The following is a 23954-nucleotide window of genomic DNA, read 5'->3' as shown; positions in this document are numbered from 1 at the left end:
TACAGGATTTAAATGAAGAGTGAAGTGGACAATTGTAACAAACGCTCTACCCCCTCGTTTATTGTCCAAGTTGAAATTGTAACAAATCATCACAGAAAAAGAATCAATTTATAAAACCTTAATGTGTGCTTATTCTACTAAATTATGTGTCATCCGAGTCCTTTGCGTTACCTTATACTAAAGTGAACATGTTAATAGCAACATTTTTAGTATATAATAATAAATTATATATCAAATACAAATCCTTTTGTTGAACAATTAAATTATGAATTTTTTGTAAAATATTTATATTTTTTTCTTTAAAAACAAGAAATTTCTCAAATTTTGTCATACTACTAATTTTCTTTTTTTAACTTAAAAACCTTTTGAATAGTGAAAATATCTCCATACATTATATTATGAAAGTTCTGCAATCCAACAATTTGTTTACAAGAACCCCTTTTTTTTTTTAAAGAACATAAATAGAATAATTCATAGAAATAGCAAATGCTATAAATACACTTAAATTTGTATTTAAAATGAATTAATCAATTTGATCCATCATATCTATTCCTAGCTTTATAAATATCTGAAGCGCATATTTTGTTTCATTCCAGTCCACAGGCAAAGAAGCCTGCAAAATCTAATTATGCGCCCTGCACATCACACGCAAATTATGCTCTATTAGACTTCACTTCATTAAGCACCATATCTAATACCTAGAGCCCTTGATAGAACATATGAGGATGAAATATGCAGATATTCTCCGCAGAGTTGTCAGCTCCATTCAACACTATAGGCAAGAAGGATTTTCAATTGTTCATTGATAATATATATAGCATAGAAGGATAAAAGTGGCATTAGAATCAGTAAAGCTAAGCTTCTAACACAAGCCCTCAAGACGATAGTTTCACCACCCCCACAACCATTTTTCTCGCATCCTTAAATCATACCCTTTTAACTTGAACAAAAGTTGAAATCAAGCTTGCGTTTTGATACTGCTATGAGCATACACATGATTTCAAACAAACATCAAAAAATAGTCTAAACAGTTGTTAAGTGACACCACCTGCAAAAAAACAAAGATACAGGTCCGATGTTATAAGGCGAGCTCTTTCAGTGCTTCTCCTAAAGACACTGGCGGGATAAAACGGGCAAGTGCAAGGACAAGCAACAATGGTATCTCATTCTTCAGCAGCACTGGCAGCACTTAAGTCCACATTAAGATCGAGAACCTGAGAAGTAACAGGAAAATATCACAATTATATTTCTGAAAATAATAACACTAAAATTTAGATGGGCATCTAATGGTGCTAAAAGAAGTATAAAAAATAATAGTAAACAATACAATCAGGGAAATTAAGATGGTAAATTGGTGGTTCTGAAAGAAATATTAGTTGTAATGGCGAGCAGTAGCCCCCTCATGAAACTTTCAGTGATGAATCATCCAATTGGTTCAAAGAAATAGGTCCTTCTCAAGTTAATAATGGTTTCCCTGAATTAACAATATCTTCGCCATCAAATCATCCATACAAATGTCCACAAAAGAGACCGCTCCTGGTTTTGGTCCCACAATGGAGCAGGAAGCAACGGACTAGTTTAAGGCTCCATTAATCCAGACAATATAGCCCGAATATCTATATCTGTAGCCACTTCCTCTAATACTACATTTCTCGCCTAACTGCTGTAAATTTGGCACACATGTGCCTTAAAATTCTATAAAGCCAAAAATTTAGTCACTACCGTTAATGACATGGTGCTGAGACATTTACACAACATAGACACTCTTCCTAGAAAGGTAGAAAAGTTAAGGAGACGCAGAAAAGGGCAAGTAACAGCTAGAAAAAAGATGGCCAGTAAACAAGCTGAAGCAAATAACTGGAGCCAAAACAGTAAAAAGAACTCCTGAATTTCTGGATAAGCTGGGTGCATCATTCCTAGTACCACAAGTCATTAATCATAAACCAACAAGAAGTTTCTAATGTAACACTATCACATGGAAGGATCAGATTAAAGACTTACAGTCTTAAAGATTTTAAAGTATTGAGAGGCAACACGCGGAAAGATATTTCACATCAGTAGTCAATTAGATAACACACATAATATTCGAACAAAGCCAAAATAGCCAACTATCTTCCAACTAATACTATCTGAAAGCATTGTTGTCAAAGAGAATGGGACATATGTGATCAAACAGCAACAAATAAAATTCCATTTTACAAGTTTATGTGCTGCTTGATTAGAAAAACATGGAATCTTCAGAGTCTCCATAATGGCCATTTACACCAAAATCTCATAAAACCCACACCAAGCAAGAAAGAAATAACTGGATAATTGCTGCCTCATAAATCTAATAATACGAATTTATTACTTTCAGTGTAGAAGCACTACAGCAAAAATTAAAAAATGCAAAATCCGACAGCAGAGTTACATCTCGAAATAAAGGAATGCAGTTCTCACCTTTCCAGTGATTGAGGTATACAGATTCAGCACATCCACGACGGTGGATTCAAAGTGAGTTGTGGCATCATAACTCTGTCATTAAGACTTGCATAAGAGCCTATCTAATAGGAAAGCATATATGGGATAAGAAATGTGAAAGAATATTAATTACAGAACTTACTGTTGATATAAAGCAATTGTCCTGACCAGGCTCATTGACTGGTTCATATCTGTCGTAAGTCTCAAAGAAAATCTCATCCACAGGACCAAGAAGGTCAATACCTGGCTTCAGTTCGGTCTCAGGGTTATCTGTTTCCGCTTCAGTCGAGACAAATGCAATAAATTTCCCCTTTGGAGCAACATTGTGAGAGTAAGAGCAGCAAAACAAATACCTGCAAAACCAATAAACTACATCAAATGTTAAGAAAATTTTGAGATGCGATCTTATGTTTAAGGTATTGCTGACAGGAGCAACACACATCACAACTGATAAGAGACATTACCCTGGCAAAAGCAAAATAAATGGAACAGTACAGTGAAGAAATAGAGTCAGTCATGAAACAACAACTAAATTCGCAGCTTGCTTCCAGATACCATTATCACCATTCCACTCTATACCTACCTTATTGCATCAATCCTACCTAAACTTCTCAACTCTTCTTGATAATGCAAGGATGCCAACTAGCTAGTTAAAATAAGTTTATTGGACACTTATCAAACAGTTGTTCAGATACATAATCTTATGATGTGAAGAAAATGGAGAAACCCATCTTTTTAAGAGCCTTTGCTCTCCCTCACCCTTTTCCCTCCTGTGGCGAATAGAAAAATATGGAGAAAGTGAGAACATTGTTACTGCAACCATCCAAGCCATTCTTTCTACATTTTCAATGTCAGGTATAAGCAGAGGGCCTCTGGCAGAAACATGAACCAGATTTTCCTAATTACCAAGGTCCGCCCTAAATACAATATATTTCAGGACACAAAAAATTTAATTAAAACCATGTAATCAAACTTACCATCAACAGCAAGAATAAGCATTTTCACAATTGAAATCTTAATATGCCACATAAAAACCAATTGCCTGATACTGATTTGACTTTAAATTGGTAATGTAGTCTACACAATCGCGGACTAGGCTGCTTCCTGCTTGATCACCTTTTTATCCCATAGAATAACTATTACATGCGGAACAGTTTTTACTGTTCCCATCTTCTGTATTGTCGCCCAAATTCAAAGTACAGTACCTATTTTGCAAGATCAGAGAGAAGTCACTCACATGTCTGATTTACGACCCAACTGCTTCTGAGGTAAAATAACTTGCACTGAGTGAGAATCGTTGGTGCTAGGAATTGGGTGGCTCATGATAGCAATAGCTCTAGCAACTTTACCAACCTTCTTAACCTGTAAAGCACCACATGTTATTGTTTACCATAAAAGCAAATGACTAATATAGGGAGAGACTTATAAAATAAAGATCTCAACTTTCCTGATCAGTATAATGTGCCTAGAGAAACAATAGCAATGGATACAATATCTATGACAGACAATATACATACATTGGGGTACAGAAAGACTTCTGAGTGCTTTTAAATATTGGACAAGTACATTAAGGATTTGTCACACTGTCACATTATGGAGTAGAATATGAAACATAATCCAATTCCATATTCAGAAAGAGAACTACCTTGTCGGGGAGGTAGGAAGGATCACATACAACTTTCTTGCACTTAGCTGTTTCCCCTTCCGATGTAACACCACAAGCCTTGCCGTCACCATCAAACTCTACCTGACATTTAACTAATCCATATCAGGGGCTTATTGCATTCTTTTACTTCAACAACCGGCAACAAAAATAGCAAGAACAGAACAGAAAACATGTCAGGATAACAAAAGAAAGCATACATAGACAGCTATTATAACTGATACCAAGAGCAACTACTTAGAATTGTTATTAATAATAACAGCCTAGTATAATGACTTACAAAAGATGAAATGAATAAAAGAAAGACAACAGAATGAGAAGAGAAAATAAGGGTAAATGTGTCCTATTTATTACCAAAGTAACTAGAGTCACTTCCCCTTTTGACTTGGGAGTGGTGACGCCCCCGAATTATAATCAAGAGTTCTAATGAAAAAAGTCCATCTCGTTATTCTGAGCCTAATCCTCTTTAGAAACACGTCGGACACTAGTGCATTCTTTTGCAAATGTTCTAGCACAAGAAACTGAAAGTACACACTTTATCTGGTACAAACTCAATTTGTTCGTATGGATGAGAATTATTTCTGCATATACACCAGATACAATTGAGAAAGGAAAAAAAGTGAGCATATCCGTAATATGTTATATCAAAGAGGAACCTTTATGCCTTTCTTTTTTTCCCTTTTTTTTGTGGGGGGTAGGAGGAGAGAGAGGAATGAACTTAATACCTTGCACTCGGGTTTGTTCAACATGTAGGTTCCACCATAGACAGCACTTAGACGAGCAAATGCCTGGTGTATGAATAGGACCACAACTTCAATCAGAACTGTAGTTTATTATTTAGTGGGTTTCTTTTATTTATTTATTTATTTTTTTTGGTGACAACAAGATACTGAAGGCCTTATGAATAAGTGAGTAAACAATTAAGCAAACATTTGATAATTAGAAGGCAGATGCATAGATGCTGAAGAAAGCACCAGACCTGGGGAAGCTCTCCAAGGCCATATAAAGGATAAATGTAAGGTGATCCTCCAGCAAAACGCAATAAGGACTCTGCATAGAGCTACAATCCAAAAGAAAATGTTTCAGTAAGGAACATCAGGAATCCCAAACACCATTGTCTCTTCCTAACAAGACGTACTGAAAGTAAACTGATGCTTGCGCAGAAAAAAGAAAAGTTTACCTTCATCCTTTTCACGGTATCCAATGCTGGTTCATCCAAGTAACGGTCATCTCTGTGAAGAGCTAATGCGTGACCAATAAAATCCACAGTATTGTCATCAAGACCATACTTTCTGTTGGATGTTCAAAATATTAGAACCGGGTAGCAGAGCAAGTTCAATTGGTTATGAGTCAACAATATAGGTAAACAAGAGCAACCAAAGTAATGTAGTTCTTCTTCGGTTGATATATATGGTTCAGCTAAACAGTATGTTATATTATCATCAATCCTTCTTAGCACGGATATCAAACTTCCTTGGGGGGCGGTCGCTCAAATTCCTTAGAAAGCAGAGATACTCATGCTGACAATTGACAAAATTACTTGGAAGGGGACACCCTATATACAGCCACAACTGTGGTGATATGCACATGGATTTGACACTATTTATACAGCCACAACTGAAGGTTCTGTTCTCATCCATTGCTCTGGATAAGCAAAAATATCAAAAGCAGCCACCACATATCCCGATCCATCTTAGTGAATCCTTTATTGACAAGTTTTCATTTACTGACACTGCAACTATTGTTCACAAGAGTATGTTCAAGATAGATCCAAGCATTAGTTCTTGAAAGTTGAAACCTAGATGCCTCTCATTCCAAATATTAATAATATATCAGATTTAATGGATTCTCTGAAACATATAAACAGAGAGGAAAATTATTTGAAATACAAAGAGGGCATACGCAATCAGCTGCCTTGTTGTAACTTTAGTCAAATCCATTCCTTCATGTGTTTTTGGTTCACTTTCATTGTAGTCTTGGACATAAATGAAAAATTTTCGGGCCCGTCGCTTTTCAAAGATGCCCATGAGAGGTGATTTCAGAGCCTCCATGTCAGTTGCAGGCACCTTGTGAACCTATTGCACAAAGTTTACCACAATATTCAGAGTGAATCAATATTTATTTGTCAACCAAGAAAACATGATGTTCAAAGAAAAAGGCAAAACATCAAAGCCAATGATAATACCTTTCCTTTGTTGTATACAAAGCTTCCATCAACAGCTTTGAAGTACAAGTACTTCGTAACATCAGTGTGAATGAGAACTCGCACAAGTTCACCATTTGCCATAATATACTGAGATGGGATTAAAGCAGTATTGTTACTAAACAACCATCAGGAGTGGAACCTTCTAAAGGACATCAAACAAGGTCTAAAATAAGTTAAATAACAAAACCTTAGGGATCATGTCGACATTATAATCTCTACTGGCACCTAAGTGAGCTGGAGGCTTATCACTTCCTCTAAACCTCTTCCACAGCTGAGCATAAAAGAGATATCCATCAAAACACAACATATACAAGGACTTGTTCAATATGAGTATTGGGGAGCTTAAGTCGCAGTTGATATCAGTCGCAAATAAAAGAAAGGAATACCTGGATAAGGTTGAGGGAAGTTGATTCACCACCATAATAATCATTGCGATCCATGTGTAGAACCTATTTCCAAAATGCATGACAAGGTCAAGCCAAAACAACTCTGAAGTAGAAATGTAACATCAGGGCAATGTCTAGAAAGAACAAAAGAAATAAAGGGAATCCTTTCCAATGCAGAATCCAAACAATTACATCACGCAGTGGCTGTTACAACAATTTTATACAAATATCAATCATAACTCTATTACTATGTTGACCCTGCTTGGTTTATGACAAATTAAGAGACTTCTTGGAGATGATAAAGAAACTAGTCATCAGACTTTTCAAGATATTAACGAGATAGTTAACTTATGAAGCATGATTGATATCACAATCACAAAAAGGAAGACAAGCATGCATAGACATAAGCAGATCACTTAAGACAGACATTTGTGATAGCAGGTTAGATATAAATTTGAAATGGTCGCAACACAAAATAATCTTGAACTGCACAATGGATGAAAGTGCAAAAGAAACAAGAATTCTGGACTGAGTATTACAATGACAAACAACCCATGGCAGCATAGACATAAGATACAGCCAGTGAGCATTATCCTTCATAGGCCCAAAACTGAAATATTCCCCTTGGACACAACTAAGAAACATGTATATCTATACCTTTTATATAATTGAAGAGCACACTTTTGGTTTCTCAATTTTTTGGTTTGTCACTTTATTTTAATTATTTTATTACCCTCCATCTCTCTCTCTCTCTTCTCAACTTCCACATCCCTATTTAAAATTTAAAAAAACGAAAACATCCACATTCCTTTTTCTTCTTTAATTTTTTTCAATAATTTTTCATGACTTTCTTATATTTTTTGTTTAATTTATCAATATATATTTTTAGAATTATAATGTTTTATTAAAATCTATACTTTATTATGCACACACATTTGAGTGTGTCACATCATCAACTAAAGACAAGCCTGACTTAGTATCATCATAAACCCCAAGATAATGCCAACTTGATAACAATTTCATACAAAATAAAGATGTTGCTTTACATCAAAATATTCCAATCAAAACTCACAAACATCAAACATGATCTGGTAAATAAATGATGAGTTTGACATCAAATGGGTCCTAGCTGATTCATGCAATCAAATGCGTAGAATCACTGAATAATTTGACGAAAAAAATAAACAAATCAGGATTCATTGCATACAAAAATGGGAAAATTCAAGATCACCCAGATCAAAAGAAAAAACAGCAAGCATTAGAACTAAATCGAGAAAAAAGAATAAAAGAGAAGACGAACAGAGGACCCATTCCAGCTAACCAAAAAACAGATGAATCAGAAGAATCCCATGCCATATCACCACAAACTCAAAAGGACATGAGAAACAAAAAATAAATCGCCGATCACAGAATACTTGAATTATCAACAGAACGAAAAAGAAAAGATCAACAATGAGGAAAACCTTAAGGCCATCGACGGATAGAAGACCGCTGAGGATGCACTCCTTGAGACCCGTCCCCAGCACTATAACATCGTACTCTTCATCCATCTTAATTGATGCCTCAACCGAAATTCACCAATCTAACAAAAACAAATAAATGATAAATATACCCACACAGATCAACCAGATCACCAAATGATTAGGGTTTTCTCCGGGAGAGTGAAGAATCCTTCTACGTGTGTCAATAAATGTGTCGAGCAATGTGTACAATGAGATTTGTCAGGCCTGTGTATGTATATATAGGCTGAAAACGCAGGACGAAATGAGAAATTGTGGAAATGGAAGATCATTGACAAAATTGCAATTTTAGTACCTTAATTTAGGGTCCCTTACAATTTCGACACCATAATTTTAAAATTAACTTCAAAATTATCACAACATAGCCTACTAACAAATTATTGCTAGTGAATTATGAAGTCCAAACATTTATAAATACTACCAATTTTTTACTATTTCAATAATAACTAATTAGATTTTTGGATAATTACTAATAATTGCGATAACCATTAAGTTCTGTAACAAATTTATCTTAATAACTAATCGGATTTTTTTAAATAAATAATACGAATATAAATTTGTCAAATCCCATGTGGCGTAATTGGAGCTCATTAAGATCGTCCGCGTCTATAAAATATGGAGCTTATGTGGTAGCTCCCATGTTTACATTTTACTATATAGATTTTTTTTATTTAATATATAATATATATTGCATGTACGAAATTATGTTCTTTATTTTATTTGATATAATATCTGGACGGACTAATTTGATTTTGAAAAAATAATATAGATAAAGGATTTAAAATAGCTTCATATTAATTTCAAAATGGGAGTTGAACGATTTGAATTTGTTTTAAATTGAAATTATCCATACAAATGGGAAAATATTATCATTAGGGATTTGAAAAAATATTTATTTTTAAATACATTGATCCAAATATAATGTAATGAATAATTCTATACATGTCTCGTAAATATATTATAATTGAAATATAAGATGCAATAAGATTTAAAAATAAGAAATCCATTACAAATAGACTATACTCTTCTAGTTTTTAGTTTTTAATTTTTAATTTTTGAAATAATAATTAAAGTGAAAATATTTTTGTTTAAATATATTATTGCAGAAATATGTTGATTTGATACCATAATTCAATATAAAATACAATATAATTAATTAACCCAAATATGTTATCATTTCACACGATAATTTATATAAAATTAAAGATCCATTTTCTACTGAAAATTGAAAATAAAGACACAAACAAACAAGCTAATGACACAAATTAAATGTACCCGACTACAACATACTTACAGGTAAATTACAACAAGTTTCGTTATGATTTGATATAACTATGATTACTCTATTTTATTTACCAAATTATCAATACATTTTGATGAAATTATATAATTATTTAACGGGTCAGAAATTATTAATTTTGATATTTCCGCCTCTTTATTTAAATTGAAAAATTATAAAAAAATAAAACAAAGTGAATGGTAATATTTAAAAAATTATAAAAAGATTGTGAATATAGTCTATAAAAAAAATTCAAAATACCTAAAAAAAACAGCTAAATCTTATAATTTATAATACACAATGAAATTTTGGTTAGTTCATAAAAAATATAATAAAAAAATAATAGAAATTAACGAGTCGGATTAGTGGATGAGCAAGTATATTAATTTTTCTAAACAACGAGAGAAAAATTATAATTATATCAAATATGAGGGGCTGGTTGTAATTTATCATTTTAATATAGCTTTTATATTGTTTTGCTCAATAATATAAATAGGCCTTTAATAAGGAACCAAAAGAAAAAGAAAACTGACTTTGGTTCTCCATCTACAAACTTTGCAAAGGCCGGCCTGACGGCGGGAAGCTGCCCAGAGAGAGAGAGAGAGAGAGAGATGAAATTCTGCGTCAAGGCATGGAGCAAGGGCGGAGGCCGGGCGGGCGTAATGCAGGTGGGAGGCTGTGCGATTGAAACTCCAGCTCTCCTACTGACTACCCGCAAGGGCCTGCCCAACTTCATCCCTCCCGACCTTCTCTCTTCTCTTCCTGACCCCGACTCTCGCCTCCTCCAATTCAGTCCTCTTCACTTGTACCTCCTCCTAACCATGTTTATTTTTATTGGTTGTTTTAGATTTGGTTGGGTGTTCAAGCTTTGAATATTGCTCTGTTGAGGTTTTTATGTTGCAGACTAGATGTTTGTGATTATGCCTAGCTGAGGCGTTATGGCGAGCAATTTTGTTACTTCGTACTGATTATTTTCCATTTTTGTGTTGGCTTTTTCAGTTCAGAAGGTATCTCGCTGAAAACGATATCCGAATTGGGGGGGCTGCACCAAATGCTTGGTTTGAAAGAACACGTGTTTGCTGCTGTCCCTCGGGATTCCATTATATCACTGCCGGAGTATCAGAGCGCTAACAAGATGGGAGCTTCTTTTGAGACTCCTTGTGGGCGCCTCCTGGTGAAACTATTTTTCCTATCTTATTGCAGTGTCATAAGTGGTGTAATGGTATGTGTAAATTGACCTTTTGATTTGAGTTATAACAGATAAAACCAGCACAGTACATGGAAATGATATCTTCCATGAAGCCCAACATGTGGGCCACGCTGGCAGACGAAGTTCCAGCATGGGTTTCTGAGAAGAGGAACAGAGCATCGGTTGATCGTACTGTCCGATGGCTTGATGAGTGCATAACGTCAAATGTTGTTACCAATGTACTCGCCACTTTCTTTCTTTATACATTTCTCCTTTCTTTTCTGATAGAAATTGTTTTCTCTGGATCTGGATTATGTTTCATTTCCAATAGAAAACCCCAAAAATGATGAGAAGTCCATACACGCAATCAGTTTAGTAACTCAACATTTAACTATGGTTATATTTACGTCCGCTCATACTTTTCTTGATTGAATCATAAGCTAGTTATGTTAACAATATCATGCCAAAATGTTGAATAAGGCACAACGTGAGTTTGGAGAATACATACCTCTTTTTAATGGTGAGGAAAATTTGATTTTCCCTAATTGAAGCTAATATACCACGATAACCTTAAACAAAACAGGGAATTCTTTAACATTGACCAACATCTTTTTAAATTATATATTACTGGGCAGTCTCCAGTTTCAAAATCTGTCTATACACGCCGGTCCGGTGGATGCACCAAGTTTAATTATTACTTTTTTATCTTCTTTTCCAAGCAGTAAGCAATTTGTACAAACCACTATTGGATGTGGTTTGTTTGATCTGAAATATTCAATGGTTCATGTTATTAAGTATGTCAGAAATTTTCAGTCTGGTGCCACATGCATTTTGTACGCTGCTAGTTACCAAGAAACAAAACCATCAAAACTATTCTGTGTCCCCATTAAAATATTAGTGGGTAATGAAGGAAATTTTGCATAAGGTCTTAACTGTTATATACTTTTCATTCATACAAGTATATGGGAATAGAAATGATACGCCATTTTTCCAAATCTAGCCTTCCATGTGCTCGTGCTACATTCCGCCTCTCTCCAGCCCCTCTCTTTGTAAGATTTTCGTCATGTCTACACTTCAAAAGGCTATGAGAGTGGTTCATGGGCGCATGGGGAAGTGGAAAACATTGACTAGGGCTCCTCTGCAATTAAGGAACTGATACATATTCCATGATATTGGTGAAATCTTTGGTTGTACTTGACTACTTGTGCCTCATGAGTTGTTTAGAAGCTTATTTTTGCATATACTAATTGCTAACGTGTAGACAGGTGGAGCTGTATTTGGATCCATTGTAGGAGGCTCTAAGATTGAGGAGCGGAAACGCTGTGCACAGGAAGTTGCTAAGCGAAATGTGTCAGGTGTTATAGCTATTACTTTTTGGGTCTTCTGACAAATTGAATATGGTGCCAATTTGTGAATTAGTTTCTCGCATAATTCGAGGTTCAAATGTTTGAAGCTACTTTCAGTTTAATTTCCATAGTAAGAGAATTTGTCAACTGAATTGCAAATAGGATGTGCTAGCAAATGTGAGGAAATGAAAGTATTTGGTCAGTTAATGTGAAAGTGAACCTATTTCTGGGATTGTTGATGTGATAGTTTTTGGTTTACACACTCCCAAAGCTTGGAAGAAATGCATTTTGAAAATGGACTTTTTTCAAATGAAAATGGGGGTCAGGGTGAACAAGGGTAGAATAACTTTCTGTGTATTTGAATTCCGTCATGTGTATTTCAAAAGATTTTCAGGATAAGCCACTTGAGATTAACTTAATATAAAAATATCTCACCTTTTGGTTTCTGAAGATATCAAAACTAGATAAGTATTGAAAATTGGGATCAATGTTGCTTTATCATCTTTATTTTTAATTTGTTTTGGGGGGCGGGGGTGGGGTGGGGGCATATGTCACATTTGGATTGTACATAGCGCAATAAATATATAATATGTATCTTAATGGATTCTAAGTACCATTTTGTGTCTAAAAACAGCATTTTCTTTATCCATCCTCAAGACTGATTGTGTTATGCAGGTTTCTGTATTGGTGGCTTTGGCCTTGGAGAGAGTATGGACGAACGCCCTGCTCTTCTCAACGCTATTACTGTAAGACTTATAATTTTTCAGTAGAAAGTCATTAGTCCCGTGGTGATATCTTCTTTGCATTACTGTTGTACGATTTAAAAGAAAGGCATTGCTTCACAAGAGAAGCGGTTTATGACATCTGTGAACCTCCGAGATTATGTATAGGATAAAAAGTCCATGTCATCAATAAATTTCCTCAAAGTCACGTATCATGTAAAAAATTAGGTGTTCCAGATTTTTGAGATCGAGAATTTCAAGAGAAAAATGGTGTAATTTGTAAAGGAAGCATTAAATTGGCAACTTCCATATTTAAGGCGTAGTATAGATTCAACTTTGCTCATGCATATATTTGTTCTTTTTGGTCTTTAGTTTCATTACTATCTCTTAATTCACTCTTATAATTTGATGCAATCTGGTTAAACTACTTCAAAAATCTATATGCATAGCCTTTTTCATCTTTGGTTCGTCTTGGGATTTCAAAAAAATATTAATATTTGTATATCCATGTATTAGTCTAGTGAAACTTCCTTGTTAAGCCTGTTCTATAGATGATGCTGTGCATTAGTACATTGAAAGTTACATGTATTATTGCAGGGAACTATAACGACTCTCTCTTCAACAGGGTTGTATATGTTAACTAGAGTTGCAAAGTTACACTTGGCTAAAAACATGGCTGCATCAGTAAATATTTGTTCTTTGGGTTTAGCAAGTTCCTACGGCAAAAATCCATGACATAACTTGAGGAATGGATGAATTGCATCCTTCGGTGGTTTACATATTAGATTTTAAATATATGTCTAGAAGGCAAAACCAAAAAACTGTTCATACATTGTTTCTGATATTAAAAGTGAAGTTAACTAGCAGTAAGACTGCACGAAAAGCAATTCCAAGCCCAGAAGCATTGTGTTTTAAGTGGTTCACAGAGTAACTGTTAAAGATGATTTTATTCGAAACTATTCTGATGAAGATTTGTAGAGGAACAGCCCTTGAAGAAAGTAAGGTTCTCTGGTTGACCATATTGCTTTGATGCAGGGTAGTATGACAGCCTAGTGATAAAGGGAAAAGTAAAATCTGCTAAGATATTCATATTGATCCTAATTGATAATTGATTTACTTCAAATGATGCTATTGTTATTTTAGTGACATTCTACTCTTATTAATGCATTTGTTTATCTGTATAAGTTGGCATATTCTTATGAGCTTAGTTATTTCTTTTCTTGTGACTTCAGGAAAGTTTACCAGAGGAAAAGCCACGCCAAATATGTGGTCTTGGACTTCCAGGTATTCACTAGTCTTATATTTACCATTTGTTTGCCTCTTTCCTTGAATCTCTCCATCTCAAAGTTTTGCAGCTTGAGTAGGTCCACAGGTTTGTATTTGATCCAACATATAAGACCAATGTTGTGTTTGATCCACCATATGGACTCTTACGCACCTGCTCTTTTGGTTATGATGAAATAATTTTTTGCATGGACCCACCTTTTCTAGTTTTTAGACCTTGACTGTCATTTTACAGCATTGATCTTCATCTGCTTAGCTATTCTGCAGAGGAAGTCTTGCAAGGTGTTGCTGCCGGCGTTGACCTATTTGACTCCACGTATGTATCGAAGCTTAGCAACACTATTACATCTCTCCTCTGCTCCCCCAAATTATGTTTTTATTTTATTTTATATATATGAATAATAATTTTGATATTAGTAATAATTCTCATCATCATTATTATTATATTTTAAGCAAAACTCTGAAATGATACAATGTTTCACAGATATATTTACCATCTCACACTAGGAGGCTTCGCACTTACATTTCCTTTGGATGATATTACAAAATGTTGTTCTGGTGATCAACTATGTGATGATGGTACAGATGGCACAAAGATCAATTTAAAAGCAACTGTTTACAGGTTAGTTTCTTTAATATCCTGTCTAAGTCTGAGCTGTCCTCACTATAGTTGACACGTGCTGCATGCTGAAACAAGTATTGCTACATCAAAGTCTACTTTGTTCTGAAACAAACATTTGGTGATATTATCTTATTTGCGTACGGTCCGTTGCCTCTTAATATACTATGAGGTCTGTACAATTATGGAACTTTATACGAGTGCTCAACTGTGGTGCAGGAAACAAGAACCTAACCTTTTATCTGGTTTAGAGTCCCACTAGATGAGTTTATTAGAAAGAGGCTTTCTCGAGGAGTGTCCCCAGTTATTGCTTTGTCCTGCTAGATTTTCCTGTTATTACTTATTCATCTACAGTATTCTTGTTGAAATTGATTGTTACCATTTAAAGATGCTTTTCATATTTCTTCTAATTTGTTTTTACAGGAAAGACACATCGCCAATTAAAGAGGGATGCAAGTGCTACACATGTCAGAATCACACAAAGGCGTACATAAACCACTTGTTTAACGTACACGAGATGTTGGCACAGATTCTATTAGAAATGTAAGTACTGACTCCTTGCCCACTGCAGTTGCATTATTTGCTGGTAATGTATTCCTAACATGATGTCTCTTCCATATATCCAGTCATAACACTCACCACTATCTGGGATTCTTCCATGTGGTAAGAGAAACAATAAAGAGAGGAACATTTCAGGAATTTCGCCAAAATTTTGTAGAAAGTAGGCGTGACCATATATTTGCTGTTGCTTTGGGTGCATGATTTTCACTGTTTGGATGCTGCTAATGCCTCCTTCCCTCCTGACAAAAGGAGGATAAAAGGCATATGGATTGACTGCTCAGTTGTTGTAATGTTGCACCAAGACAGTCTGCTGCCAAATGAATGATAAGTTGTAGTAGACAAGTCATGATTAGTTTGTCAGAGACTAGTAGTTGTAATTTATTCCAACCTGATTTCATTTTTGGATTGTACTAAGAATCAATTCTCTTTAGCCATTTAACTTTGTCAAAATGACAAAAGAGGTTGTATCTCCCGTGATTATGTCAAAAACAAGTCTTGCAACACTTACTTGGCAAGAATTTTGATATGTTATCTTATTGCTTCATAACTTTTACATTAATTGAAGACTGTTTTGCATTTGTTTAATTATATTTTATTTTATATTGATATCATATTCTCCATCATAGTGTGGTGCACACCAATTCAGGAAATCAGCTTCTGATAGTAAATTTTTTTCTGAAGATTTATTGCTGTATCAATAATCTTCAGTCTTTTCCATTTAGAGAGATTTTTCTTTTCTATATTCAATTGAGTATAAGTGTTTGACTAAATCATTTCTTATGTGACAACTGCAAGGACAATTGTAAGTCAAGAAATGCAAATAGGAAAACAATAAACTCCAACAGAGGACATCTTTTTTCTAGTCCGGTGATTTGATTCAGCTATATAATCCCATGCTGGCATTTCATTACATTTACTCATTTGTAATTGTACTTTAACTGCCACTTTCCAAGATATTATCAAGAGTATGTTGACTAGTAAAATATAACGATTCATGAGAAGAATGGCACTTGAAACTTTATTTAAAATCTTCGGCATGTGATTGTTTGTAAATTCAATCAGTCAGCAAAATTTTTATGATTCAACCACAACTGAAGGTATGCATATTTTTCCCAACACAAACCTGTCAACTAGGCAACTTCACAGGCAAAATTGATCACTCACAGGCCACAACTCATGGTTCACAAGCCCAGCCCAAGCTGACTTCATATCTCTCCTTTCTTTTATCTTTTCCATTTTTGTACGTGATTCAACACACCATGCCTGTTATGAAACACAAAAAAGATACTAAAGGGAATTCGCACCTCCAACGAGTGGTAAGCATTACTCAAGCCTCACTAAGACAACATTTAGCAGAAACTGCAAACAAAATTTATGAGAATTTAATCAAACACGCTGGGATACTTCCTCCCATCGTCTCTGGAACTATATGAAGACCTATTAGATATTACATGGCATGTATATATATAGGCTGTGAGCAAGGGGAAGCACACATAAAGCATGATTATCTTTGCTGGTTCCCTTGACAGCCACCACTGGAGCAGTATGCACACGAGTCTCACTGCTGGTTGAAGTGTGCATGCAGCCTTACATAAGTCTTCATTGACTCCGACTCCATTCAGTAACCATTTCTGTGAATTCCCTTCACTCTTAGTTATAACTTACCAGCTACTTAATTGTTTTTGGATCTTTGAATTGCAAGAGGACCTTCCACCTTTGTCCTTGTAAGCGTTTCTAGAAGTTATAACCTTCCTCCTACCACGGGCTGCTTGGATGGCTCGTTGTCTTTGTTTACTCAGACGCTTTACGAGTTCAGGGTCATCATTAGTCTGCTCATCTTCTTCAGAATCATGGGCACGGTTTACCTGTGTCTCATCCCCAGCATTATTCTCATGCTCAAGCCGGCTGTTTTCGTGGGGCTTATGTCCTTTTCCGCTATGTTCCTTTGAAGTATCTTGATCCATAATATATTGAAGGTTGTCCAAATTACCTTCAGGCAAATCATCTTCTCCCTGCAAATCCAACTTTTTCTTTCAAGAGAGAAAGATACAATTCTGAACATAGAAAATCGAAAACAAACCCGTGGAAAAAATTGTAAAGTAATTGATAACGACAGAATTAAGTCTGTAAGAGTGTTACACTTCTGTCATGAATCTGTAATAAATTTCTGAATTACACCTTTGGGGTTTGAATTTTTCGAATATAAAATGAAATTTGGTCCTATAAATAAACTCATCCAGCCTTGTTCTGAATGACACCACTGCCTAAGTTTGTGGCAGCTTGGGTGCTATTCATGCATTTTTTTGTGCTGTAGGTAGAATGTCTAACAAATAACCAAATAGCTTAGCATACAGGTGACCATAAGAAATAAGTAGATGCCAGCTGCAGATGACTAACTGTTAAAGAACACAAGGAGGGAAGCCTTTTGCCCAACCTACAAAAATTCTTTTCCTTTTCCTTGTAGATATTGTTAAGTTGAACTTTATTATGATCATCATCCTTAAGTATCATATTCACGGTTACTTTCCTTCTCTTTCTCACCTTCTCATTAGGACCAGAACCTCATATAGTTGAAAGGTACAATAGTTGACATCATGAGCTTGAGCTCTATAAGAGGATGATTATGGGTGGCGCTTAGTTACAGTTTTCAAAATTATAAAGTTCATTATTTCTGAAGCATCATTTCAATCCTGTCACGCATCAAGCAGAAAACAATATAAAGAGATGTGTACAATCTACAAATTTCAACTACGCCATGTAAAATGACAGTCTTTGAGGAAAAATGTATAAATGTTTACCTCTCTAACCAAACTCAAGGACTCAAAATTTTTTATACTGTCATCATTTGTCTGATCAACAATTGCTTGTTCATCTTCAGTTTCTTCAGAATCAGATCCCGGATCTTCCTCGGCATCCCCATCAACAAACTGCATGATAAAGATCAAAATAGAAGCCATTTCAGCAGCCAAAAACGGCATGCTTTAGCACCAAATTCCATGAAGCATGCCAATACTACCAGTGACAATTATACGACTCCAATTGAAAATGGTAGAGTTTGCGTAGTCACCAAAGAGCAAATATGGTTTATGGCATAGAATCACTACTAATAGAAAAGCTGCAAACAACCATAATTGGCTACAGAAATATATCATTTATATGAAAAGGTGAAACCTTAAATTTCAAATATCATACCTCAGGATTTTTTGACAGAAAATTTAACCTATTGTCTTAACAAAAAACTACAAGTAGAAATCGAATACCAATGATGACAATAGAAATGAAAATCTGAAATTAGCTGAGATAAGACTCAGTAAATATAGGGTGATACTAGTTCTAATCAATATAATTACTGAAGAAATGCCATGTGAAGTATATAGGTCAGAAATACCCAGAAGAAAATAATTTTCAATCATCCCCATCATAATAAATGGGTTGTCTCTGAAGTGGCTTGAAGGACCAAAGCTGGTTGAATGAAGCAGAAAAGAGCATGCAGAGTTCCAGCATTGACCTTGAACTTAGAACCGAAACCTATAGGACAACTATTAGACTAGCTAAGTTCTTCGAGCCTTATATGTTAAGCTATTCAGGGGAAAACATTCACATTGTAATTTAGATTAAGAAATCAAACAAAAGTACTAAAAGGAAAAAGGATACAGGAAGCAATGATATAGGTAAGTTAGCTGATTTAAACAGTATATCCCTTGCAATGGACTGCACATCTTCCATAAAGGTCTACTGAAGCACCATTTATTATTGATAAATCTCAGGAAGAAGGGCAACTGTATTGCATCAAACAAGATAGTTATAGGACAAGCAAGCCTTTAAGCTTTAACTTATGCAATGACTCTATACAGCAGCGTGGGAGATATTATAATAATGGATACTGTAGTCCGAAACATTGAAATTTAAATTGTATAGGATAAACATGTATTTTTGTTGCTACTTTATAGCAAAAAGCATTCTCTTAAGAGACACTTGACAGAGGAAAGACTAAAGTTGTACCTTCTCCATATCATCTTGATCCTTTCTAGTGAAACCACTTGCTTCAAGTTCCTTGTCCAGGAAACCAGAAGCTTTCTTTATGTCCGAGAACTGAGGCCTGCAATCTTCATCAGATTCGACTTCTGAATTGTCTTGTTCAACTTCATTTTCATCAGAATTGATGTTGAACCTAATTGAAATACCAAAATGATTTAGGACCATAATCATATTATGTACAGGGATGGAACTTGCATTTCATAATGAGGAATATATAAAGACCATGTTTGGATTCTAAGACGAATTTAACTCCAATTGTTTGAATACGATATATTTCTTTCTTCTCCTTTCTCTTCCTTTCTACTCCTATCTGTAAGCAAGAACTACATTGTACAAGATCAGAGAGAATATTATCCTTCTTAACCGAATACTTAACTCAGGGTTCACAAGGTGCAACCACTTGCAACAATATATTCAACATAATTACCAACTTATTAGGAATTAAAAATGTTTCTCTAAACCAAATTAATTTGTCAACCATATTGGTTGCACTAAGAAATATGATTCACAGCATAGCAACAAAAATCAAACAAGTCATTGCCTTTCGCCTGAGAAGATGGAAAGACCACAAAGACAAGCTTGATTAATAAGGTAGACCAAATTCTTTGCATTTCAGTCATCATTGGATGCTTACATGCATTACTGGATTCTATCAATTTAGAATGCACAACTATGATGGTGTTTGGATCAGCTTATAAGTTTTTCAAACTATCTTATAACATCTATCAAATCAGAATGCACAACTAAGATGGTGTTTGGGTCAGCTTATAAGCTTTTTAAATTATCTTATAACATATTTGAAGCTTATAAGATATTACAAAGTGTTTGGTAAACTTTTTTAGAAAAAGAGTTTATAAGTTGGTATCTTATCTTACCCAAACACTTCAAGAACTTGCTTTCAAAATAAAATTGGACATCTTATAAATCTTATAAGATGTATAAGCTTATAAGATCTTTTAGATAATCTTAGCCAAACACACTTTAAATGTTGGTGGGTCACAATGCCATTGAGCCAATACAACACATTTAACTGGTCATGCTTCTAAAAAGTTGCCAAATAACATGAGATAAAAATTGTACTATCTGAACAAAAAGAAAAGAGAAAATACTCATTTACTCATTTTTTCATGTTACCACTCAAGCATTGGTTTTGAAATAATCCACTAACCTCTTTCTAAAGAACTTAAAGATGCACTCAACATCACGATCAAAGTACCTGAAAATGAGGAAATTAGTTTCAGATATAGATAAAATGCCCATAAGAATGCACCGCAATCTTAGCATAAACAACTAGCATAAAAGGGTAGTGTGGATGGTGAGCATATCATACATCTTGGCGTTTCGATGAGAAACTGAAACCATTTGTGGAAAATCAATCATTGTAACCTTCTCATCGTCATCAATCTAGAAAAAGGAAAATAGGTAAAAGGAAATTAGATTCCATAATGCATGAAAAATTGTGTAAAACTGATGCCTTGAGAACAACAGAAAAAGTCTTAGCCAACAGAGAGGAGCATGTCTTAAGATACTGTAACAGTTCCAAAAAGCCAGGCAGACTGAGTATGATGAATCAACTACAATAAAATTCAAAAGAACAAAGGAATGTGCTATGAAAGTGCTTCAGTAGTGTACCATGATATTAAATTCATTGAAATCGCAGTGAATAAGTCCATGCTCTGCCAGGCGAACAATAAGACCAAGGATTGTTTCAAAGACTGTGTCTGGGTTTTGCAACTGCTTAACCTGCACACTGTATGAAGCAGGATCTTACATGCTGTGTGAATCCAAGCATCATGAAGACCTCAGTAGAAATGATTGGACAAGAGAAAACAAGTAGTTGTCATTCATTTTATTTCTCCCTTGGAGAGGTTGGTTTGGAAGGAGAAATCACAGAGAGACACATCACGCACCTAAGCAAATTAAGAATAAATGCTCCACACAACAAGTTCACATACGACACAGTCAATTCTACTTGGATAACCAGCAAAAACAAGAAACAATAATGATATTTTGTGATTCATGGGATGACATCTTCACCAGTTCTGTATCATCCCTACTGCCGAGCCACACTTAGCCATCTGAATGCATCAAACAGTCACTATGCAAGTGATTAGGTCCTAAAATAATATTAATTCACACCGCTGCAGTTGCCTGTCCTCATTCAAGAGTCAATTTCAGCCCCACTATATTTTGGTTTCAGGATTGTTTCAGATTATGCTCAAGCAATCACTAGTTCCAGTTTCGGAGACCACTACTCCAGAAAGCTACTGTCAACATCATTACAGATCTAGAGTATCTATAAAGCCTCTATCATCCACATCTTTCCGGAACAAACTTCACTACGCTAGTACTTTATCAGTCAACATCCACAGCAACTTGGTACAAGATCATATAATCCTTTAAGGTAATTTACAAAGTACAAACCAGCGCTCATGAATATTATTTCAAAATCAGAATTACCCTCTCAAGATTCTCATTCTCCTAGCTTATAGACCACGATTAGCAAATATAAAAAGGTATTTGTTCTTTGAAATGGTAATTTAGTAGCATCCATCACAATAATTCACTCGCCATACATCTATGTGGTCATTTTTTACTTAGAATGCGATGGAGTTACTATATACATGACAACAAAAACCTTCATTATATGGTAGCATACACAAGGCATTCGGTGCTTAACACTTACAGCGGATAACCTTGGATGAGTGACATGATGACACAATGCCGATTGCAATCCACGGCATGTGGAACAGGAAAACCGTGTTCATCCAAAGCCTGCCCAGGAGAAGCCAACCAAAATAAGACTAATTTGATGCAAGCAATAGCACTTTTTTTCTTACTTCCAACAATGCAAATAAGTTTCAACTAAAAGAATATCATTTGATGCAAGCAATAGCACTTTTTTTCTTACTTCCAACAATGCAAATAAGTTTCAACTAAAAGAATATCTAGAGTAATCAAACCTTCATAAATGCAAACTCCTTGAGAGCAGCAAGCCGTGACAAGTACAGCCAATTATAGCTACTACGGTGCCTCAAATAATCACGTTTAGACTTGACTGCCCTGAAAGATACCCTACCAAGCCTATGTAGCTTCATGGCAAGAACTGTGCCATCTTCCGTGGCAACCTCGAAAATATCTTGAAAACAGGATCATAAATAAGAATGATTTCCAGACTGAAAAAAATATATAAGAAAACATCAAAAAGGATGCAAGGCAATGATACCAGATTCCTTTCCCACACCAATTTGACGTCCAACCGCAGCAAAAACTCCACGGTTAACCAATGTCTTAATTGCAAGAAAGTCATAGCCCAAGTATGTTAGCCGGAAACCATCATCTACACCAAGTGTATGCTACATTCAGATTTATTCGAAGTATATAAACAGCAACCAAAAGAAAAGCTCAACTCAAAATCTGGGAATTATCAAGGAAATTTATTCATACATCTTTAGGAAAGGAATTAATTACGTGATCAAGAAATCACATTTTGAAACAAAGGACTTCCACCAAATTAATAAGAAAAAGTGCCCATTAAGCAATAACATATATGGTACTATTCTCAACAAAGATAGCAGCAAAAGTAACCTCCAACAGTTGCTTACAAACTACAAAGAACAGAGTAAGAGTTGAGAACTAACATTTGGAAGAATCATGATGCAAGAGCTTGTGCTTAAGCAAATTCTTCAAAACTTTATAGGTGCCACCATGCCTACATGTGAACGCATACAGAAGCTCGGCATATTTAACACAAGACTAAACTTAATCAGAAAACTAACGAAGTTAATAAATGAGAAATCAAATATGAACCAACCAATAACTCACCTGAGGGATGCAATTCTGTCAATCAACTCCGCCGGTACAATTTCATGCTAAACCCACCAATCACATTAAAAAAGAAACATATTTTATTTTCTTAGCAGTAAACAAAATCATGGTAGTAGATATTCTACTAGGAAAAACTGGGGAAAAAAAACACTTGTAGGAGAAAAGACACAAACATTCCGCATGCCCATCTCGACGGCGGTAAGAACCCTGAAATCATCTTTGGAGAGGTATCTCAGCGCGTCCACATCCAACTTCATCTTTTCTTTTCAATTTCACTTTCACAAAGCAACTAAACGCTATTCAGAGAAAATCAAGGAGAAGTCGACCTCAACGAACAACAGTGGGCCGAAGAATGCAGCGACACAACGGTGGCGGAGGCTGCGGGTAGAGAAGGGAGTGTGGTTGAGCGATATGCTTCTTTCTTTTAGTTTATATATATATATATTGAGGCTAATATCAAACATTATTGGGTTGAGATGGAAAACGGGCTTTGTGGTGTTATTATAATAACATTATGGATAGTTAGTTAAGAAAAATTGTTTAAAAAATGTTTAAAAAAAAAAAAAACATTACAGAAGTAGGTGTATTTGGAGAGTTTTAAAATTCTAGGTCTGAACGCGGTGCCGCAAAATTTAAATTAAAAAAAAAATTAAGAATTTTAGTTGAAATTAAAAAAAAAATATATTGTGAAAAATTTAATAATTCGAATCTTGGTGAAAATATTGACGAAAATGAGTAAACTTGGTCACGTTGGAATCGTCTGGATGAGATGATTCAAGCAGTGATGGTTTTAGACTGTGATTCCTGACGGCGGAGAAACGATCACAAATAATTTCAGCGCAAACGTTAACGG

General features: G+C 35.0%; 3 protein-coding genes across 3 annotated transcripts; 1 reads left to right on the top strand and 2 right to left on the bottom strand.

Annotated features, from left to right (window-relative positions):
• LOC105158839 (guanosine nucleotide diphosphate dissociation inhibitor 2) lies at nucleotides 778-8435 on the bottom strand. Its single transcript, XM_011075729.2, has 13 exons — nucleotides 8179-8435; nucleotides 6716-6778; nucleotides 6517-6600; nucleotides 6309-6416; nucleotides 6026-6198; nucleotides 5304-5415; nucleotides 5103-5183; nucleotides 4849-4911; nucleotides 4106-4207; nucleotides 3698-3822; nucleotides 2603-2813; nucleotides 2440-2514; nucleotides 778-1214 (listed from the first exon to the last, which is right to left on the bottom strand). The coding sequence occupies exons 1-13, from the start codon at nucleotides 8263-8265 to the stop codon at nucleotides 1164-1166; spliced, it is 1335 nt and encodes a 444-aa protein (XP_011074031.1). The 5' UTR covers nucleotides 8266-8435; the 3' UTR covers nucleotides 778-1163.
• On the top strand, nucleotides 10034-15788 carry LOC105158838 (queuine tRNA-ribosyltransferase accessory subunit 2-like). The gene is made up of 10 exons (XM_011075728.2): nucleotides 10034-10319; nucleotides 10514-10688; nucleotides 10775-10942; nucleotides 11965-12058; nucleotides 12725-12795; nucleotides 14004-14055; nucleotides 14323-14371; nucleotides 14540-14677; nucleotides 15098-15217; nucleotides 15301-15788. The coding sequence occupies exons 1-10, from the start codon at nucleotides 10126-10128 to the stop codon at nucleotides 15434-15436; spliced, it is 1197 nt and encodes a 398-aa protein (XP_011074030.1). The 5' UTR covers nucleotides 10034-10125; the 3' UTR covers nucleotides 15437-15788.
• On the bottom strand, nucleotides 16537-23526 carry LOC105158837 (serine/threonine-protein kinase rio2-like). The gene is made up of 12 exons (XM_011075727.2): nucleotides 23275-23526; nucleotides 23099-23145; nucleotides 22915-22985; nucleotides 22500-22613; nucleotides 22237-22412; nucleotides 21960-22048; nucleotides 20906-21023; nucleotides 20604-20677; nucleotides 20442-20489; nucleotides 19238-19406; nucleotides 18034-18162; nucleotides 16537-17247 (listed from the first exon to the last, which is right to left on the bottom strand). Exons 1-12 carry the CDS (start codon nucleotides 23356-23358, stop codon nucleotides 16897-16899), a joined length of 1470 nt encoding a protein of 489 aa, XP_011074029.1. The 5' UTR covers nucleotides 23359-23526; the 3' UTR covers nucleotides 16537-16896.

This window comes from Sesamum indicum, linkage group LG3, assembly GCF_000512975.1.
Source record: "Sesamum indicum cultivar Zhongzhi No. 13 linkage group LG3, S_indicum_v1.0, whole genome shotgun sequence".
NCBI classification, from domain to species: Eukaryota; Viridiplantae; Streptophyta; class Magnoliopsida; order Lamiales; family Pedaliaceae; genus Sesamum; species Sesamum indicum.
This window is presented reverse-complemented; position numbering and strand designations above follow the sequence as displayed.

Coding starts and splice junctions, on each gene's coding strand:
- LOC105158838 (XM_011075728.2), top strand. CDS start 10,126: ATGAAATTCTGCGTCAAGGCATGGAGCAAGGGCGGAGGCCGGGCGGGC. Junction 10,320..10,513: donor CAATTCAGTCCTCTTCACTT/GTACCTCCTCCT, acceptor TGGCTTTTTCAG/TTCAGAAGGTATCTCGCTGA. Junction 14,678..15,097: donor TTAAAAGCAACTGTTTACAG/GTTAGTTTCTTT, acceptor TTGTTTTTACAG/GAAAGACACATCGCCAATTA.
- LOC105158839 (XM_011075729.2), bottom strand. CDS start 8,265: ATGGATGAAGAGTACGATGTTATAGTGCTGGGGACGGGTCTCAAGGAG. Junction 6,417..6,516: donor ATGTCGACATGATCCCTAAG/GTTTTGTTATTT, acceptor ATCCCATCTCAG/TATATTATGGCAAATGGTGA. Junction 6,199..6,308: donor TTGTATACAACAAAGGAAAG/GTATTATCATTG, acceptor TTTGTGCAATAG/GTTCACAAGGTGCCTGCAAC.
- LOC105158837 (XM_011075727.2), bottom strand. CDS start 23,358: ATGAAGTTGGATGTGGACGCGCTGAGATACCTCTCCAAAGATGATTTC. Junction 22,986..23,098: donor GACAGAATTGCATCCCTCAG/GTGAGTTATTGG, acceptor GTTCACATGTAG/GCATGGTGGCACCTATAAAG. Junction 22,413..22,499: donor TGGTGTGGGAAAGGAATCTG/GTATCATTGCCT, acceptor CCTGTTTTCAAG/ATATTTTCGAGGTTGCCACG.